Genomic DNA, 18,346 nt, shown 5'->3' on the forward strand with positions numbered 1-18,346 from the left:
GCAATTGCAAAAGAGAATGTCAGCATTCTCCTCTTGGTAAGGACACAACAGTCATACTGAATTATAGGCCTACTCTGTTTCAATAGAACTTCTTCTTAACCGTTGAAATCTGCAATGGCATTTCCAAATATGATCACGTTCTGAGTTACTACAGGTTAAGACTTCAACACAATTTTTTTTTTTTTTTTTGGTGTTTTTGGGTCACACCCAGTGATGCACAGGGGTTACTCCTGGCTTTGCACTCAGGAATTACTCCTGGTCATGCTCGGGGAACCATATGGGATGTTGGGAATCGAACCCGGGTCGGCCATGTGCAAGGCAAACACGCTACCCGCTGTACTATCACTCCAGCCCTCAACACAAATTTTTGGATGTATACAACCCATACCTCCCAAAGAATATGTTTGTTTGTTTATGTTTACTGGGTCACACCTGGTGGTGCGTAGGGCTTACTCCTGGCTCTGCATTCAAGTACCACTCCTGGTGGTCCTCAGGGGACTGTAAGGGGTGCCAGGGATTGAACCGGATTGAGTTATGTGCAAGGCAAATTGTACTAACTTTCTGACTCAAAGTATTTTTTTTTTTTGTAGAACCAAGGGATTCATGTGCTGCATACATTCAATTTTTTTATTTTTTTATATTTTTTTATTATTAGTGAAACACCATGAGGTACAGTTGTAGATTTACAAATTTTTGTGCTTGGATCTCGGTCATACCACGATCAAATACCCATCCCTCCACCAGTGCCCATTTTCCACCACCAGGATAATATCCCCCCCATCCTTCCATCCCCCCCTGCCACTGTGGCAGGGCATTCCCTTTTGTTCTCTCTCTCCTTCAAAGTATCTATTTTTAAGAGAAAAAAAGACATGCTTAAATATTTTTTGCAATTAATATTATTTCACAATTTAATTATTTCACTTAATTTTACTACTTTGAAACAAAAACGATCATCAGATATAGAACTATAGATATATCCATTTATTTAGTTTCTTTGGACCACAACCGCGGTGCTTAGGGGCTACTCCTGGCTCAGTGTTGTAGGATGCCCTCAGCTGTGCCTGAAGGAAAACCGTGCGGTGCCAAGAACCAAGTCTGGGCCTCATGCATGCAAAGCACACACACAGCCCATTGGGCTATCTCTCCAACCCTATAATTACATTTGAATGAAGTGATGAGTTAGTATGAAATGAATTATGTGTTTTAAATCTGAATAATTTGGGGCACTGGAGAAACAGTAAAAATGGGAAGGCTGCTTCCCTTGCATGCAGCTGACCCTGCAACCCCATATGGTCCACCAGACACCCAGGAGCAATTCCTAAGCAGAGTCAGGAGTAAGTAACTCCTGAGCACTGCTGGATGTGGCCCCCGAACAAAACAAAACAATGATTTTTAATAAGCACAAGGTAAATCTGATTATAGAATTTTGAGTCTTTCCTAAAGTTATCTGGTTGGAAGAAAAGCTGTGATAACTGCAACAGTAAAAAAGGCAAAAAGGTGCTACATGGCACATAGAAGTAAAATTTCAGTAAGGAAGCAGTACCTGGGGAAGTTGTGTAGCAGTTAGCAGGAAGTCAAATACAGTACAGTGAACCTTTCTCAGGCTTCCTCTTGAAAGCCTTAAATACACTAGCTGTGTTCTCTGACTCAGCAGGTCAAGGCAATCACCAAGTACCACCTTTCACAAACAGGCTTTCCTACAAAAACTGCAGTCTGTCCTGAGACGCCTCTTGTTCTATTGCCTTTCTTGACTTTAGAGCTGAACTCCATGGGACTTCTCACAGAGTCTACCACACTGAACGAGCTATTACTTCACAATTGGCCCCTCCCCCCCACACACAATTTTCCTTCCTCAGTCTCTTGAGAGCTCCTTTCCCACCTTCCCTGCTTGCTATCCTTAAAAATAAAAATCTGGCTCCAAAATTATTTTCTCTGGATGCTTCTCCTCATGTTTAAAGGTAGGGTGGTAGGTCTGCCTTTTGCATTTTCCCTGATCATCATTCATGCTGCCACCACAACATTTTAACCCCAGAGCTGTTCTTTATCACTTGTCTAGCCTCTCAATCATATTAGTACACAATGCTGGGTACAAGGGATACTTGGTATTATTTGCTGTTGTATGAGTTGATGAATATGAAATGACATGATAGTCTTTTTGTTTTGGTGGACCAGGAATTGAACCCAGAGTCTCACAAATGCAAGGCAAAGCAAACTCTCTACCACCAAGTCACATCTGCAGCCCAAGATGATAGTGTTTCTCTTTTATTTTGGGGGGGGGGGGGCGGGTTGCACACCGGGTGATGTTCAGGACTTATTCTTTGCTCTACACTCAAGAATCACTCCTAGTGGTACTTGGGGGACCATATGGTATGTCAGGGATTGAATCCAAGGCAAGTGCCGTATCCACTGTATGATCACTCCAGCCCAAAAGAAAACATTCTTAAGAGTTAGACAGAGCATGGCATTCCAGCTTGATTATGGCTTTCCAGTCTGGTTTTGAAAAATGCCCTGGAAGATTCCTTAAGCCAGGGATAACGAAAAATGCTCAGGATTCAAAGAGGCACCCAGGAAATGTCATTCCCCCTCACACAATGATGGTCTAACAGCAGCATGCTGAAAACCATGAGGTAGTGAACAATAAATCTGGTGCCTCAAATTTTTCTAAATGCAAAAGGATGTGATAAAGGAGAATCACAAACTGGATACAGGATTGGGTTTTCAATCCAGGCATTTTCTGAGCCTCCCTCCTTTAATTCCCTTTTTCTGGCACATCCAGACATTGAGATAATAATATACTTTACTCTCTACATCCGCGCTCTACCGGCTGTGCCTACCCAAACGCGGTAAGGGCGTTTGCCTTGCACGCAGTCGACCCGGGTTAAATTCCTCCGTTTCTCTCACAGAGCCCAGCAAGCTACTGAGAGTATCCTGCCCGCACAGCAAAGCCTGGCAAGCTTCCCGTGGTGTATTCGACATGCTGAAAACTGTAACAAGTCTCACAATGAAGACGTTACTGGCGCCCACTCCAGCAAATTGATGAACAACAGGACGAGAGGGCTACAGTGAAGACAGTGGCTACTATCTACGCACTGCTTTTTTATTTCCCAGTTAAAGTAGTTCCCTCTTCCCAGAGAACTAAGTCTACAAGATTTATGCTTTTCTTTTCAGAGATTTTTATATTGAATAAGGCTCCTGCTCTGCCTTTTATGGGCTTCCTTAAAATAAATATCAAAATGATTTGCTGTTCATCCACATAAAAATTCTGGCAGCACAATTAACCCAGAGATATTTATAGACGGCTTCTAGTTACTTGATTTGGCCCCTTTTACTCTTTTCACTTTCTTCCTGCTTTTGTGGTTGCTTCTGGTTCTCCAATAAACCCTTTAACTAGTGGCCACTCCTTTGCCTACAATTTTCAACTTCACTTTCCCCTAGTTTGTTCTCTTTCTTATGAACTTAAGTAAATACTCAAACTGAAAAGAAGATTGTGGTCAAGCCAATCACTGAGCAGTATTTTAAAACAATATTGCAAGTTAAGGGGTGGGAATTCAGCTTACCTGAAATGTTGAATAAGAGCTGCCCTTTTCCCTCTCCCAGCCCTGCAAAGACAAGTCAAAGGCAGAGAGAAAAGGGGAGAAGGACCAGTCGGCTAAATGTCTCCCCTCATCCTCACTTGCCAAGTTTCATTTGCAAAGACGTTACCAAAACCACTACCATTCTCTAAGAAAAAGCCTAGTTGTGAAAGATAAAAGACCAAACATAATGTCCTTCCAGTATCTGTATTGCAAATCATAATGCTCAAAAGTAGAGAGAGAGTAAGAACAAAATTGTCTGCCACAGAGGCAGGGGTGAGATGGGGTTGGGGTGGCAGGGAAGGGGTACTGGGGACATTGGTGGTGGAAAAAGTGCACTGGTGGAGGGATGGGTGTTCGATCATTGTATGACTGAAACTCAATCATGAAAGCTTTGTAACTATATCCCACGGTGATTCAATAATTAATAAAGAAAAAGAAAAAGGCTAATAGAGCAATCTTTTTTTTTTTTAAAGTAAGGAGAAGTGTGTGGGCCTCTTAAGTGGTACTCAGGAGGTCCAGGGCCCCACTAGTTGGTTATTCCCAGCCAACAGGGCAAGATGTGACACTGCTCAGGCCGTGCAGTGCCAGGCATGTCTGGGCCACTCTGGTGGTGCCGGGGACCTCAGGGCTGTACCTGAAAGTGCCCGGGGAACCATGTGGTACCAGTAATTGAACCCAGATCCAGCACAGGCTAGACATGCTGTACTGTAGAAACAGATGGGTCAGAAAGATAGTATAGAAGGTAGGGCATTTGCCTTGTACTGATTTGGGTTTGATCCCATATGGTTCCCCAAGCACCACCAGGCGTAATTCCTGAGCACAACACCAAGAGTTAACTAACCTCTGAGCATTGTCAGGTGTAGCTCTCCCTTCCCCCCAAAAAAAGAACAAACTAAAAACTTGCTTTGTATACATCTGCAGCTAGAACTGTTCTGTACCTACGGAAGAGTTATGAAAAGACATTCTTAAATTCTTGAGTTATGAATTTTTTTTTTTTGTGGTGGGGGTACACCCACTAGTGCTGAGACCTTACTCAAACTCTTCTCAGGTATAACTTTTGGCAGGCTCAGAGGGCCAAATGGGGTGACGGAGACTGAACCCAGGTCGGCCACATGCAAGGCAAACATCTTACCCACTCTATGGTTGTCCCAGACCCCAGGTTGTATGCGTTCTCAATGTATCAGAGTATCAACACTCGGAAAAAGTGAAACTTATACATTAAGAAACAGTCAATATAGGCGAAACACACATGTAGGTATAACCTGATTTATCAGAAAGCTAAAATTTTCACCTTTCCTGTGACATATCTTGAACTCTTTTTTGTTTTTGTCATTCTTGATGATATGGAGGGAAGGTGGGGGAGTGATTCTCAAACTCAGTGCTCCGGGTCACTCCCAGCGATACTCATGGCACCTGTACTGCTAGGGATCAAACAAGGTGCTGCATGTCTTTCAGGTCTATGAGCTATCTCCCTGACCTTACCGTTGGACTGTCAGAGAATAATTCGAATTGGTTTGTGGTGAAAACAAACTAATGAATCAGAATTCTGGCTGAGTCATTCATTGATTTATCCAGTCAGTAAGCATTAGGTGAGTGTTTCATATGTAAAAGACATTTTACTAGTCTGGAGATACATTGGTAAATAGAGTGAATAAGAAACACATGGTGTCTGCCCCCAGGGAGCTCACTGAGGAGAGAAACAAAAAAGTAAAAATCATCACAACTGCTTAAGTGATCTGTAAGAAAGAGAGAGAGAATGATAAGAAAAAAAAAAGAGCTACCTTAAATAGAATGTGAAGAAAGGATCTCATTATGTCTGTATGAAGAACCATGGATGAAAGGAAATAGCATTCTAGACAACATAAAGAGCCTGAGCAAAGGGTGTGAGGTAAGAGGAATGACCAAGGAACAGTGAAAAAAAGACTGTGGCTGTTGGCATAAGCCAACGAGAATGCAGCATGAAATCTCTTTTGGGAGGGACAGAGGGACTTGGCACACATCCAGAAGTGCCCCGGACTTACTCCTGGCTCTGTGCTCAGGGATCACTCCTGGAGATGCTTGGCTGACCACATATGGTGCTGGAGACTGAAACACAGTTGGCTACGTAGAAGGCAAGAGCCTTACAGTACTATCTCTCTGGTCCTGTGGTATGAGATCTTCAGCTATTTTTGTCAATGTACAAAGGTAGAAATCAAAATTCTAGAGGAAGAGTCAGTATACAATGCCCTATAGGTCAAATTCGTCCCGCCTCCTAGCTTTATTCAATTTTTTTCTTTCTTGGCTTTGGGTAAAACCCAGGAGTGACCAAGAGTTTACTTCTGACTCTACTCAGGCATCACTCCTGGCAGGGTTTGGGGCATCTTTTATTTTTTTCTTTTTGGGTCACACCAACCGATGCTCAGGGGTTACTCCTGGCTCTGTGCTCAGGAATTACTACTGGTGGGGCTCAGGGGACCATATGGGATCCTGGGGATTGAACCCTGGTCGGCGGCATGCAAGGCAAATGCCCTACCCACTGTACTGTTGCTCCAGCCCCTGGTTTGGGGTATCTTATGTGATGCTAGGATAGAATTCAGTTGCGTGCAAGGCAAGTATCCTGCCTGCTATACTATTGCTTCTGCTGCCTTGCACCCCCAACCCCCCCTACCCTGCTCACCCTTGGGTTACTAATTTTATAATATTTTATAAAATGTTCATTTTTGACCATTTATTTGCATATTACCTTTGGTTGTATTCATGTGAAAAGTATTACTTCCTATGCAGAGCATGTCTGAAATATTTACTATAGCAGGGGCAGGGGGAGCAAGGTGGAGAATAAATTATTATTTGGTTGTTTAGACAACAAGTTTGCTGGCTCTTATATTAAAGTGGGGCCATAGGGAAAAACTCTGAAAAGGCCAGACTTTCCTAACGCGTAAAGTCATCCTTTACAAATGATTCAGGATTGAATCACAGGACCGTCACAGAAAAAGAGGAGCAAGTTACGATGGTGGTGAAGGCAGATACGGAGTTGTCCTGAGCCAGAGAAGAGCTGTCTTCACAGTTCGGAATGTCCAATGTTCAACAGAAAAGAGGATTTTCTTTTCTTTTCTTTTTTTTTTTGTTTGTTTTGTTCTGTTTTTGACCCAAGAGGGTCTGGAACATGAACAAAGCCAGAAGATGGTCAAACTGAAGAGTGAAAATGTAGCTGGGCTCAGAAATAGTACAGGACACCACCGAGATCAGATTCTAAGTGATACAAAAGACAGATGGAAGCACTGCCGACACACATCTGCTGTGGTGGGAAATTTGAATGTGTTCCAGGGACTGGCGAGGGTGTGGCTGAGTAGACACGTGCACACAGCAGCATTTTCTGCGCGCTACAGGAGATGTTGTCCGAGTTACAAAAACGTTTCATAAAGCAACCGTTAAAACAAAACACACAACCCTATACCATCGAAACTCTGAAAACAGCTACCTTCACTGAACTAAACTACTCTTGTTTATTTATTTATTTTTTCCTTTTTGTGCTTTCAGCGCTGGGGACTGAGCCCACAACTCACACACGCAGGCAGCTACCCTGAGCTCTATCCCCTGCTCCCTCTCTTTATAACTTTCGAAGTCAGACTGGTTTATATCTCACCCACTGGCATATTTGAGTTTCCATTGCTTCTTAGGAAAGCCTCTACTTTAAAAAAAAAAAATCTAGAAATTCTGAGGCCAGAGGGATAGTACATGCTTTGCACGTGGTCAATCTGAGTTAGAGCCTTGACAAACAAAGTGGTCCCCCAAGCCTGCGAGGAGTGATCCCTGAGAATATGCCTCCCCAAACAATGTAGATATTGAGTAAACAGGCTCACTTCATTTCCATATAGGAACAATCAACTAGAGCTGAGGAGATAATACACCTTGCATCACCACTTCCTTTGTCTTATGTTTAATATTTAAAGAAGAAAAAAAAGAGGAGCCAGAGTGATAGCATAGAGGGTAGGGCATTTGTCTTGCACGCAGCCAGCCCACTCGAGTTCAATCCCCAGCACCCCATATAGTCCCCCAAGCACTGCCAGGAGTAATTCTTGAGTGCAGAGGCAGGAGCAGCTCCTGAGCATCGCTGGGTGTGTGGCCCAAAAAGGAAAAAAAAAAAAAAGAAACTACTGAAGCCCTCTGACACTTAAGTTTGTAAATTATGGTTTTCATTGTAAGATCACAAACCTATATTCTTTCAACTGATTGAGGGCTGATGGTGCCCAGATGATCAAGATATTCTGCAAACAAGTATTAAAAATTCACTATGCCTGCCCTTGAAAAACTTGCAGGCCAGAAGCAAGAACCATTTGTACTCTGATGGTAGGCACTTTTCAGTGTTTTGCGCGTGTGTGTTATTCTCGTCTTTCCTTTGTCATTTATTAGGAACTGTCAGCATTTGTGAGTTATTAGAAAACAATGTGATGAGTAATTAACAGAGTGTGCAGAGTGAGATAAAGAGCAACAGCAGGGGGAAGGAGTGATAGCGCAGTGAACATTTTCCTTACATACAGCCGAACCTGGATTCTATTCCCTGCACCGGAGCCTGACGAAAGTGATCCTTGAGTGGAGACCCAGTAGAAAGTCTGAGCACTGCTGGACTTTCCCCCCAAAAGGGGGGAAAACAATAAAGACTTTGACCTTGATAGAGAAGAAGGGGTCAGAGCATGACTACTTTTGTAGGGCTGCCGTGATTTTGTTCTTCATTGTAAGAGTACACTTTAATGGGTGCTTATCAAGTCTTATCAAAATCAAGCCTGATTTAGCAAGATGAAGGAGTAAGTGCTGTAAGTTTCCAAGTATTATGTTAATTTACATAACAGATACTTTTCTGTATCTGGTGGCTCACCAATAAAGAACCTATTTTATTTTTTATTTTGGGCCCATTCCTGTGGGCCTAACTCTGCTGGGGGTTATTCCTGGCATTGCTTGGGCACATGCAGTGCTCAGACCCTGAACCTGGTTGGCAGCACGGAAAACAGTGTTTTAACACCTGTATTATCTCTCTCACCCTAAAATAGAAACCATTTCAGCAGCAGAGTTCAATGTGATTTTGAAAAGCTTCTTGAATATGGCAGAAGTTTAGAATGTGGAAGCGGGCACAGAGTGATAGTACCGTGGGCAGGGCATTTGCTTGCTCGTGGCCAATCCAGGTTTGATCCCTAGCACCACATATGGTCCCCTGAGACAGCCAGGAGTGAGTCCTGAGTGCAGAGCCAGGAGTAAGCCCTGAGCACCAACAGGTGTGGGCCCGAAACAAAAACAAAATAGGACGTGGAAGTAACTTCTGTTAAAAACTCAAATGCTTCCTACAAAGTAAACTCTGACAGATGAAATACCCCAAATGAGGTCATAAAAAGGTAGTGAGTACCGTTAAGGCAATGAGTACCTTTTGATGACCCTTGGGTCTGGATTGCTAGTACATTGGACACTGCCTTGCACAGGGCCAGCCCAGGACCAGGCATCCCATATGGTCCCCAGAGGACAGCCAGGAGTAATTCGTGAACATCACCAGGTATGGCTCAAAAACTACAAACAGAATCAAAAAAAGGCAGTGAGTAGCAGATATTAATTAATGAATTAATTTACTTATTTTTGGCTACATTCAACAATGCTCAGGGGTTTCTCTTGTCTCTGCACTCAGGAATTACTGGTGATGCTCGGGGTGGGGTGGAGGGTGTGTGGGAAACCATATGAAATGCTGATTATCAAACCCTGGTTGGCAGCGCAAGGCAAATGTCCTAACCACTCTACAAATTCCCTACCCACTGTTCTCTTGTTCTGGCTGGCCTTTCTCTCTCCCTCCCCTCACCCCTTCTCTCTCTGCTTTTAGGCCACACTCATGGAGCTCTGTACTCAGAAAACACTCCCAGAGGGCTTGGGGGGTGGGGCCATGAAGTATGCTGGGAATTGAACCCAGATCTTCTGTGTGCAGGGCAAGAGCCCTATCCATTGTACTCTTGCTTTGTTTCCAGTTTTCTCTTTTTCCTAGCAGGCCTGGAATTTGGGATTGCCATCTGCCGTGGGGGTGGGGTTGGGGTATGTGCAGGGAACCATACTGACATGATAAGGATCAAACCCTGGTCAGCAGTGCAAGGCAAAGCCTTACCCACTGAACTATCTCTACCTCACTTAATTTTCACTTTTGGTGGTGGTGATGGGGGAGGGGCATGCACATCTGGCTATGCTCAGGGCTTCTCCTGGTTCTGTGCTCAGGGAGCATCCCTGGTGCCCAGGATCAAATCCAGGTGTGCAAGGCAAGCGCTCTACCCGCTATTCTGTAACTCCGGCCCACATAATTTTCACCGATCCTCTTTGTCTACTCTTTGACTTCCTGCCACTTTTCATGAAGATAACTGTTGCCAGTCAATTCCAGCTATACACCTTTTTTTTTTTTTTGCTTTTTGGGTCATACCGCAATGCTAAGGGGTTACTCCTGTCTCTGCACCCAGGAATAACTCCTGGTGGTGCTCGGGGGACCATATGGGATGCTGGGAATCGAACCTTGGTCAGCTGTGTGCAAGAAAAACGCCCTACCTGCTGTGCTATTGCTCCAGCCCCTACACTTTCATTTTTATGTATCAAAAAAGTAAACACTTTTATTACTTAAAACTTTTGAAATATCTGTAAACAGATATTACATTTTTACTCAAATATATTTAAAAAGTTTTTGTTTATGGTCTCAGAGATTGAACCCAGAAAGTACTCCAATCCTTTGGGGCAATCTCCCTAACCCAATTTTTCTTTCTTGCAGTGTCTGGAACCAAACCTAGGACCTCACTCATATGGGCAAGACTAGAACTGCCCTTGAGCTAGGGGCCCCAGGCCCCACGTATGTTTAAAACCAAATTTAAAACAGGAAAAACAAATTAAAGAATTCTAACTATGCAGGGTCACGAGAATAGGTAATCCTGGAAAGTCTTTTAACTGTTCGCAACCTGTTGCAGCCAACCGACTTTCTTCTCTGACTCTAGTTTCTAACTGGTCATATCCTGACTTGGCTTCATTTTTTTACATTCGTCCCTTCGACTTTCTGATCTCACGCGAGATCTTCAAATGAAGTAAAATCGTGCTTCTAGCTTTGTTTGGAATTGCAATTGGATCACAATCGTATATTACTGACCCACCCCACCCCGTCTCTTATTAATTAATCTAGAATTCAAAGCACAAGCTTACCAAATACAGAACGCTTTGGGTTCTAACTAAACGGTAAATCACGGGAGTCTAAAAAAAAATAATGCATTCCAAATATTTATAAATTGCAATAAAAATATAATCTTTTAAAGTCCATCACATAGCTGCTGGACAAACGATATTATCCAGGCAACGTCTTACCTTCAAGTCTGGAAGTAATCCGAAAGTTGTACATTTGCTGGGCGTGATGGCCCTCTAAGCATTTAGAGCCGGCGATTTTAACAACTGCAACACATCTGGCCAGAACACCCGGGATTTCTTTTTAAGCCCCTCCCATCAATTTACTACAGCTGAGCAGAAGGACTTAATTACAGGCAAACTTTTCTCCTCTGCACCCAGCATCCCAGAAACGAGGCTCTCCGAGCAGCGGCAGTCTGGGCAGGGTACCAAATGGTACCCCCGCGGGGGGAAGGGGGAAAGAGAAAGTGATACAAGACAAAACTCGTCCAAGCAGAGATGAGCGCCACCTGGGCCCGGGGGCCGATTCCGGGTTCGGGAGCGAGGGTTCTTCCCGGACACTCAACGGGGCAGCCGAGTTCACGCTGGCGACCATTGAAAACCTTCCCCACAGCACCAAGCTCAGCCACAAAACCGCGCCCCGCCGAGCTTTGACCTCCAAAGCGGGCGCTGGGCGAGCCCGCCTCTCGGACTTCAGATGCGCGCCTCGGATTGGTTTCGAGAGGCTGGGTTTCGAGAAGATGGCTTGGATTGGCTTCCTCGGAGTGGATCACCCAATGGCCAAGTCGGCCGGTGCCCCTCGCCCCGCCCCTTTCCCCGCCCTCCCCCGCGGAGGTCCCACCCCTTTTTACCCCGCGCCCGGGAGCCGAGGAGAGTAAATACAACAGGAGCGCAAAATGGCGGAGCCGCCGAGCCCTATGCACGGCGCTGCCGCCGCCGCCGTCTCGGAAAAGGAAGCCTTGGGCAAGCTGCAGCCCCCCTCCCGGGACCCGCCAGGTCCTCTGTCCGCCAAGAAGGTCCGGACTGAGGAGAAGAAGACGCCGCGGAGACTGAACGGAGAAGGGAGCAGCGGCGGCCACAGCAGGCAGCTGCAGCCGCCGGCGGCACCTTCGCCTCAGAGCTATGGCAGCCCCGCGGCTTGGAGCTTCGCCGCTCTGTCAGCCGCCCCCTCGCCGTCCTCTGCTCGCAGCGGGTTCTCGTTCTCGGGCAGCCCGGGGTTGCCCTCCTCAGCCGCCGCCGCCGCCTCGTCTCAGCCGCTGCCGCGCAAACTGCTGCTGCCTCCTACGCTGCTGCACGCGCAGCCCCCGCGGCTGCTGCTGCCGCCCGCCGCCGCCGCTGCCGTCGCCGTGTCCCCGGCCGGCGCCAAGCCGCCGCGCAGACCTAAGGAGAAGCGGGACCGGGAGCGGCGCAGGCACGGCCTCGGCGGGCCGGGCGAGGCCGGCGGGGCCGCGCGCGAGGAGAACGGGGACGTGAAGCCGCAGCCGCGAGGTGGGTGCGGGCGCCCGGAGTGGGGGAGGGGGAGGAGGCGGGGGGCCCCGGGCCGGGGCAGCGCGCTGCTCGCGCGTGCTTAGCTCGGCGGCCCGGACCCGTTCTGGGTGGGCGATTTGGGCCGCCCTCCCGCACCCCCCCTCTCGGGGACAGGAAATGGAGCCTGTAATTTCGGGGGCGGCCCGGGGGAGGGGGGGAAGAGGGCCGGAACGCGCCTCTCGCACGTCCCTGCGCCGCCGTCGGGGCGCCGCGGTCTGTGCAGGATCCGCTGGAAGGGGTGCTGGTGGCGGGGGTGGGGCGGGGCGGGGTGGGGGCGTCGCGCCAGCCTTGGGTCTGGAGAACGGGACGCGCCGGGTGCGGAGCCCGATTCGACAAGCTCCCGGAATTCGTACTGGGGTTTGCCCAAAGTGTATGAGTGGTGTGCAAGTGTGTGCAAGTGCGTGCGTGTATAAGTGTGTGTGTGTGTGTGTGTGTGCGCGCGCGCGTGTGTGTAGCATCGGCGTCAGTGGGGAGCTCCCGGAGGCCCGAGCCCGAGTTTTCATCCCTATTAGGGAACGGAGGTGTTTGCAGGGCGCGAAGCTGTTTCATGAGTACCCCTAGCTGCACTCTCCCGCCGCAGCTCGTTCTGGAGTGTCTCCGGGCTCCGGTTGGAAAAGCAAAGAATTTTCAACCCTATACGTATATATTTCCCCCCCCGTGCCTCAAATGATAAAAATCAGGAGTATCGACTTCTATTTCGGGGGAGGAGGGGATCTTGCAAAATCAAGTGTATGTGCATCAGAAGAAAGGTTGGATTTCCGCTGCCTTCTCTGACCCCGCTGGATTGTTTCCTTGTTAAAATGTAGCAAGGTGTTGCTCCTAGGGAGGGGGACGGTGGTTAACTATGTAGCTGTCCTTCCGAAGCTACATAGTTGGTGGTCCGAAGCTACATAGTTGGTTATCCGGGTGGAAAATCAGGCGACTGCTGGAAAAGGAGATCGCTCTGATCTTCTTCGTGGTAAATAGACGTTGACAGTATATGGTCAGGTGGAGTTTCTGGAAAACGGAGCACTGCTTCGCCTTAGCATGTCTGATCTGACGGTGACTTAGAGCTGCCGTCACTGAAAATTCTGTTTGAATGTTGACCACTGAGAAATCAAAGTTTGTTAGGTTCTGCGCGCAAGTGCGTGCATAGCAAGTGTTGCTTCTTGATGTTTTTGTCAGAGCAGGGCTTTGACATCCAAGCGTTGGCCATCAGGTGCTAGATAAGATCTGTCAACTTTGCAGTCATTTCTAGGAAAGTTGTTTTTTGAAGATGGCATTTAGGCCGCTTTTACCTCCGAATTTATGAGGACAGTGTTTTAAAGCTGTTTTGTTTTGATGACTTAAAATGTAACTTCAATGTTTGGAGTGCTTTGGGCGGGAGCGATGGTATAGCATGTTTATCGCTGATACAAGGGCGATTACGTTGCACGCAGCCGACCTGGGTTCTATCATCGGCATCCCATATGGTGCATCTCCGGAAGTGATTCCTGAGTGCAGGAGCCAGGAGTACTCTGGGCACCGCTGGTGTGTCCCTCAAACCAAAAAAAATAAATAAAAATAAAACAAAACCCAAAGTTTTCAGTGCCTGGAAGATTATCCTTTTGAAGCTGAACATCACTTTTTGTCTTTGCTTTGGGCAATCAGGGACTCACTGCAGCTTGGTGCTGGGGCTTGGGGTTCAGTACTAGGAACATTGCAGTGCAGAGCTCGAACCTGGGACTTCTGCCCTCCAGCTCTTTGAGCTGTCTGCAGACACTGGTATCAGTTTTACTGGTGCTATGTGAGCAGTGTTTGCTCTTCTAAGTTCCTTGAATGAGGAAGTGAATATGGGTATAACTGTTGTCCATGTATTGAAATTGCTAAATACAATTGTTAGAATACACTCGTATTCTAACATAAATAGGCCTTGAAGTGTAATGACTACTAAAGGGAGTGTTTTTCTTTCTTCCTTTTTTTTTCCTTTGTGGTCTTTTAAATGATAGTAGACTTCCTTTTGAAGGCTAACAGCTTACCTTAGTAAGTGTGAATATAAGCAATGATTGGTTATTTAGGTTGATATTGGGGGAGGGGAGTAGTAACTAAATATTAATAGAGTTGTAAGACTCACCCCCTCCTTTTTTTCTGGGTAGAACTCCTACTCTCAACCCCTTTTTCTGTGATTCCAGGGATCGAATTCAGGTCACATATAAGCAGAGTATATTTACCAACAACTAGAAACACATTCCTGGCCAGAAATCTGCTTTAAAAAAAATTAAGAGGATAGCTGTTCAGCGTCTTCATTGTAAATTGAATCATGAAAATTTTAACTTGGAATTTTCATGTTAAATACTCAAAAAGATACTTGTTTTGGGGGGCCACATCCAGCGGTGCTCAGGACTTATTCCTGCCTCTGTGCTCAATGATCATTTCTAGTGATCTTGGGGCACTATAAGGGGTTCCTGGGATTGAACTCCGGTTAAGCGCTGCAAGACAAGTGTCCTACCTATTGTGGTATAGCTCTGACCCCAAAGATTCTTAAGATAAAATGGCATTTAGGTAATAAATTGCATACATGGCAAATATAAAAGTCTTTTCATTGCAGTTTTCATTTAAATCTTGATGAATGGATAATCAGGTATCTTTTTTTTTAAATAAAGATATATATCGTTTTTTTATTGCTCTAAGTTGGATAATTCATAGACTAGCACATAGAATAATTTAGTGGCCTCTTCAGTTTTCCCATAGCTCATTGATTGCTCTGAATCAGAATTGAAACCTACCTAACAAGATATCCAAGCAAGGAAAACAGACTCATCACTTAAAAAAAAAATGAAAGAAATCTTCATAAAATACTACAGTACATAAGACACTTCTCTTGTATGCTGCCAACCTAGGTTTAATCCCTGGCACCCCTTAAGGTTTCCCAAGCCCAGTCAGGAATGATTTGTGAACACAGAACCAGGAGTAAGCCCTGAGCACCATCAGGTGTAGTCCGCAAACCAAAAAGCAACCAAACAGAAAACCTCAAGAGATCCAAAAAGTCCAACCAATTAGCTCCATTAAACAGTTAAGCTACTGCATTTACTTCTAATCTTAAAAAAGAAAAAAAAAAAGACTTGTTAAGGCTCCGTGACTTACAAAGTCATTCTAGTAAAGTTTCAGCCATACAGCGTTCAAGTCCCAATCCCACCACCAGTGTCAAATTTTCCTCCATCAATGCTCCCAGATTCCCTTCTGTTAACTCCCCCTCCCCCCAAGCTTGCCCTCTTGACAGGCACTTTTTGAAGTTCTGTTGTTAAAGTTTGGGTCTCATGATTTTAGTGTTGTTGACTCTGGTTTGGATATTTAGCTTTAACATTTCTTATCACCACTAATGTATCTGAATCCTCTTCACCCCCACTTTGCTTCTTGTCTTTCCCTTCTCCCCCATCCCCTTTACTATGTTTCTTTCTTCTCCCTCTATTCTGGGGCCTTGGGTGATCTGGTTATCACCTCTGAAACCATTGTATTCCCTCATCCAATTTTTCTAAATATCATATAAGACATCATCGGTCTTTATCCTTCTCCTGGTGTACTTCATTTAACATACCTTTCAATTCTATCCATGTTGCTGAGAATTGCATGATTTCATCATTCGTTACAGCTGTGTAGTATTTTATTGTGTGTATGTGTATATATTGTATACATATATACACACATATGTACGTCCCTTCACTATCCACTTCTCTCTTGTTGGACCACTAGATTAATTCCATATTTAAATTATTATACCAAGTGCTGCAATGAATAATGGTGTGCATTTGTCTTTCTGAATGAATGTTTTTGTGAGTGCAGAAGCTAGATAGCTAAGAGTGAAATCACTGGGTCATATGGCAGCTCAATTCTCAGTTTACTGAGATATCTCCATACTGTTTTCCATTAAGGTTGAACCAGGCAACAAACCTCCAGCAGTAAGTGAGACTTCATTTTTTACCATACCTCTGCCAACACAGATTGTTCCCAGTATTTTGATAAGTGTTGTTCTTATTGTTGTGAGATTTGTCAAAAATTAGCTGACCATAGGTATGGGGTTTGTCCTTGGATATTTTATTCTGACCCATTGATTAGAGGTTTTTTTTATATTAGTACCATGCAGTACCAAACCATCAATGTGACTTTAGTATAGCTTCAAGTTAGTTACAAAATTCCTCCCAGTTTCTTTTCTTTTAGTATGGTTTTCGCTGGGAGAAAAAGAGATATTACTGGCGCCTGCTCGAGTAAATCGACAAACAAGGGGATTACAGTGATGGTTTTGGTTATCCAGTATTTTATAATTCCACATAAACTTTACTATTGACTGTTCTAATAATGTCTGAATTTGGATGGGGATTGCATTGAATCTCTATAGTAATTTAGGTAGGATGATCATTTGACAACAGTAATTCTTTCAATTCATGAACATGAAATTTTTTCCATTCCCTAAGTTCTTCAGTTCTTTTTCTGAAGTGTTTTAAAGTTTTCATGGTACAGGTCTCTCATGTCTTTTGTAAGTTGATTCCTAGGTACTTGATGGGTTTGGACACATTTTTAAATGGTATAGACTCTTTGATTTCCTTCTCTTCTGATTCATTATTTGCATATAGGAACACAACCTATTTTTGTATGTTAACTAACTTTGTAGCCTGCCACATTGCTTTGTTGGTTTATTGTTTCTAGGAATTTTTCTGTGGACTCTTTAAACAGCAGCAACAGCAACAACAATAGTAAAAAATTGTTCAAACAAAAACAAAATGTTACTCTTTTATTTTTTGATTTTGGGACTGCAACTGACAGTGCTCAGAGCTTACTCCTGGCTCTCAACTCAGGGATCAATCTCAGCAGGGCATGGGTATCAAACCCAGATTGGCCACATGTAAGGCAAGTGCCCTACCTGCTGTCCTATTGCGCCTGTCTTTTGCTTTTCATTTTTTAATAAACAAATGAAAAGGTAGGTCAGTCCATATGAAAAAAGAATACAGTAAATAGAGATGAACAAAAGAATGATAAAAGCTTACTACTAGTCTAGACCCATTTAGTCTAGTTACTGATGTTGCATAAACCTAAAACTTTGCAGGCCATCTAATCAGTGCTGTTGTAGCTGATTTGCATGATAATTTGGATTATCAAATAAAAGTTCAGTTTACTGTTATTTTGGTTCTTGGCCACATTTAACTTTGTGCAGAACTTACTCCTGGCTCTGCTTGGGGGACCATATGATGTGTCAGTGATGGACCCAGAGTGTAATGCAAGCGCCTTACTCACTGACTCTCAAACTCTAAATTTATTTCTTGGAAAAGGTGCAAAACATTTTGGAATTTGTTTTGTCTGTTTTGGACCACATCTACTGGACCTGGGGGGTGGGGGACACTCCCTATGATGTTTTGACAATACGTGGGATGAAACTGGGGTTCCTGTGTGAAAAGTGTGGCTCCAGCCCTTTGAGCTATCTTGCTCATCCACATTTTCAAACTTTAAAACTAGAAAATAACCAGGCTTGGTACTTTTAATCTATCTACTAACCCATTTGTAACCCTTTTTTTTTCTTGTTAAGATTGAATAAATTGAGTGGTAAATGGGGAAAGTTGAGGTTAACTAAAGGTATCCAAAATTTAGGATATCTCACAACAGCACTCATATCATTAGATATGAAAGTGTGCCATATTTCAGTAACCAATTAAATTGATCTGACTTCTTATTTATGTTAGTTTTTCTGTTTTGCATTTTGGGGGTATTTATCATTCTCAGCTTTTTATTGATTAGTGGAGGTTCTGTGATTCGTATTTTTAACAACATTGTTTTTCTTAGAATGTCTGTGTCCCAAGACAAAACTAGGACATTTCACAGTTTATTATTTGTTTTGCGCCTCACCTGGGGGGTTTTGGGATTACACCCATCTCAGTTCTCTGGAGGTTGCTTCCCACTGGTGCTCTGGGGACTGTGCAGTGCCAGGGACTCGTGCATGAAGTGCATCTCCTGTAGCTCTTTGAACCATCTCCCTGGCCCATAGACCATAATTTTTGTCTGGAAAGTGTAGGCACAGAGTTTTAACTTTTAGTGAAAATAGAGACTTTTCCAAACAGTACAGAACTGAGTCCGCTAAGTGGGTG

At 44.6% G+C, this 18,346-nt stretch overlaps 1 protein-coding gene across 2 annotated transcripts in view; it reads left to right on the top strand.

Annotated features, from left to right (window-relative positions):
- Nucleotides 1-11,592: 11,592 nt before the first annotated feature.
- RSBN1L (round spermatid basic protein 1 like) overlaps nt 11,593-18,346 on the top strand; it is a 64,726-nt gene continuing 57,972 nt past the window's right edge. For both annotated transcript variants that reach the window (XM_056118203.1, XM_056118204.1), the window contains exon 1: nt 11,593-12,218. In XM_056118203.1, coding sequence (XP_055974178.1) covers nt 11,627-12,218 — 592 coding nt within the window. In that variant the 5' untranslated portion in view covers nt 11,593-11,626. The remainder of the gene's footprint in view (nt 12,219-18,346) is intronic.

Source organism: Sorex fumeus, unplaced genomic scaffold, assembly GCF_029834395.1.
Source record: "Sorex fumeus unplaced genomic scaffold, SorFum_2.1 ptg000037l, whole genome shotgun sequence".
Classification (NCBI taxonomy): Eukaryota; Metazoa; Chordata; class Mammalia; order Eulipotyphla; family Soricidae; genus Sorex; species Sorex fumeus.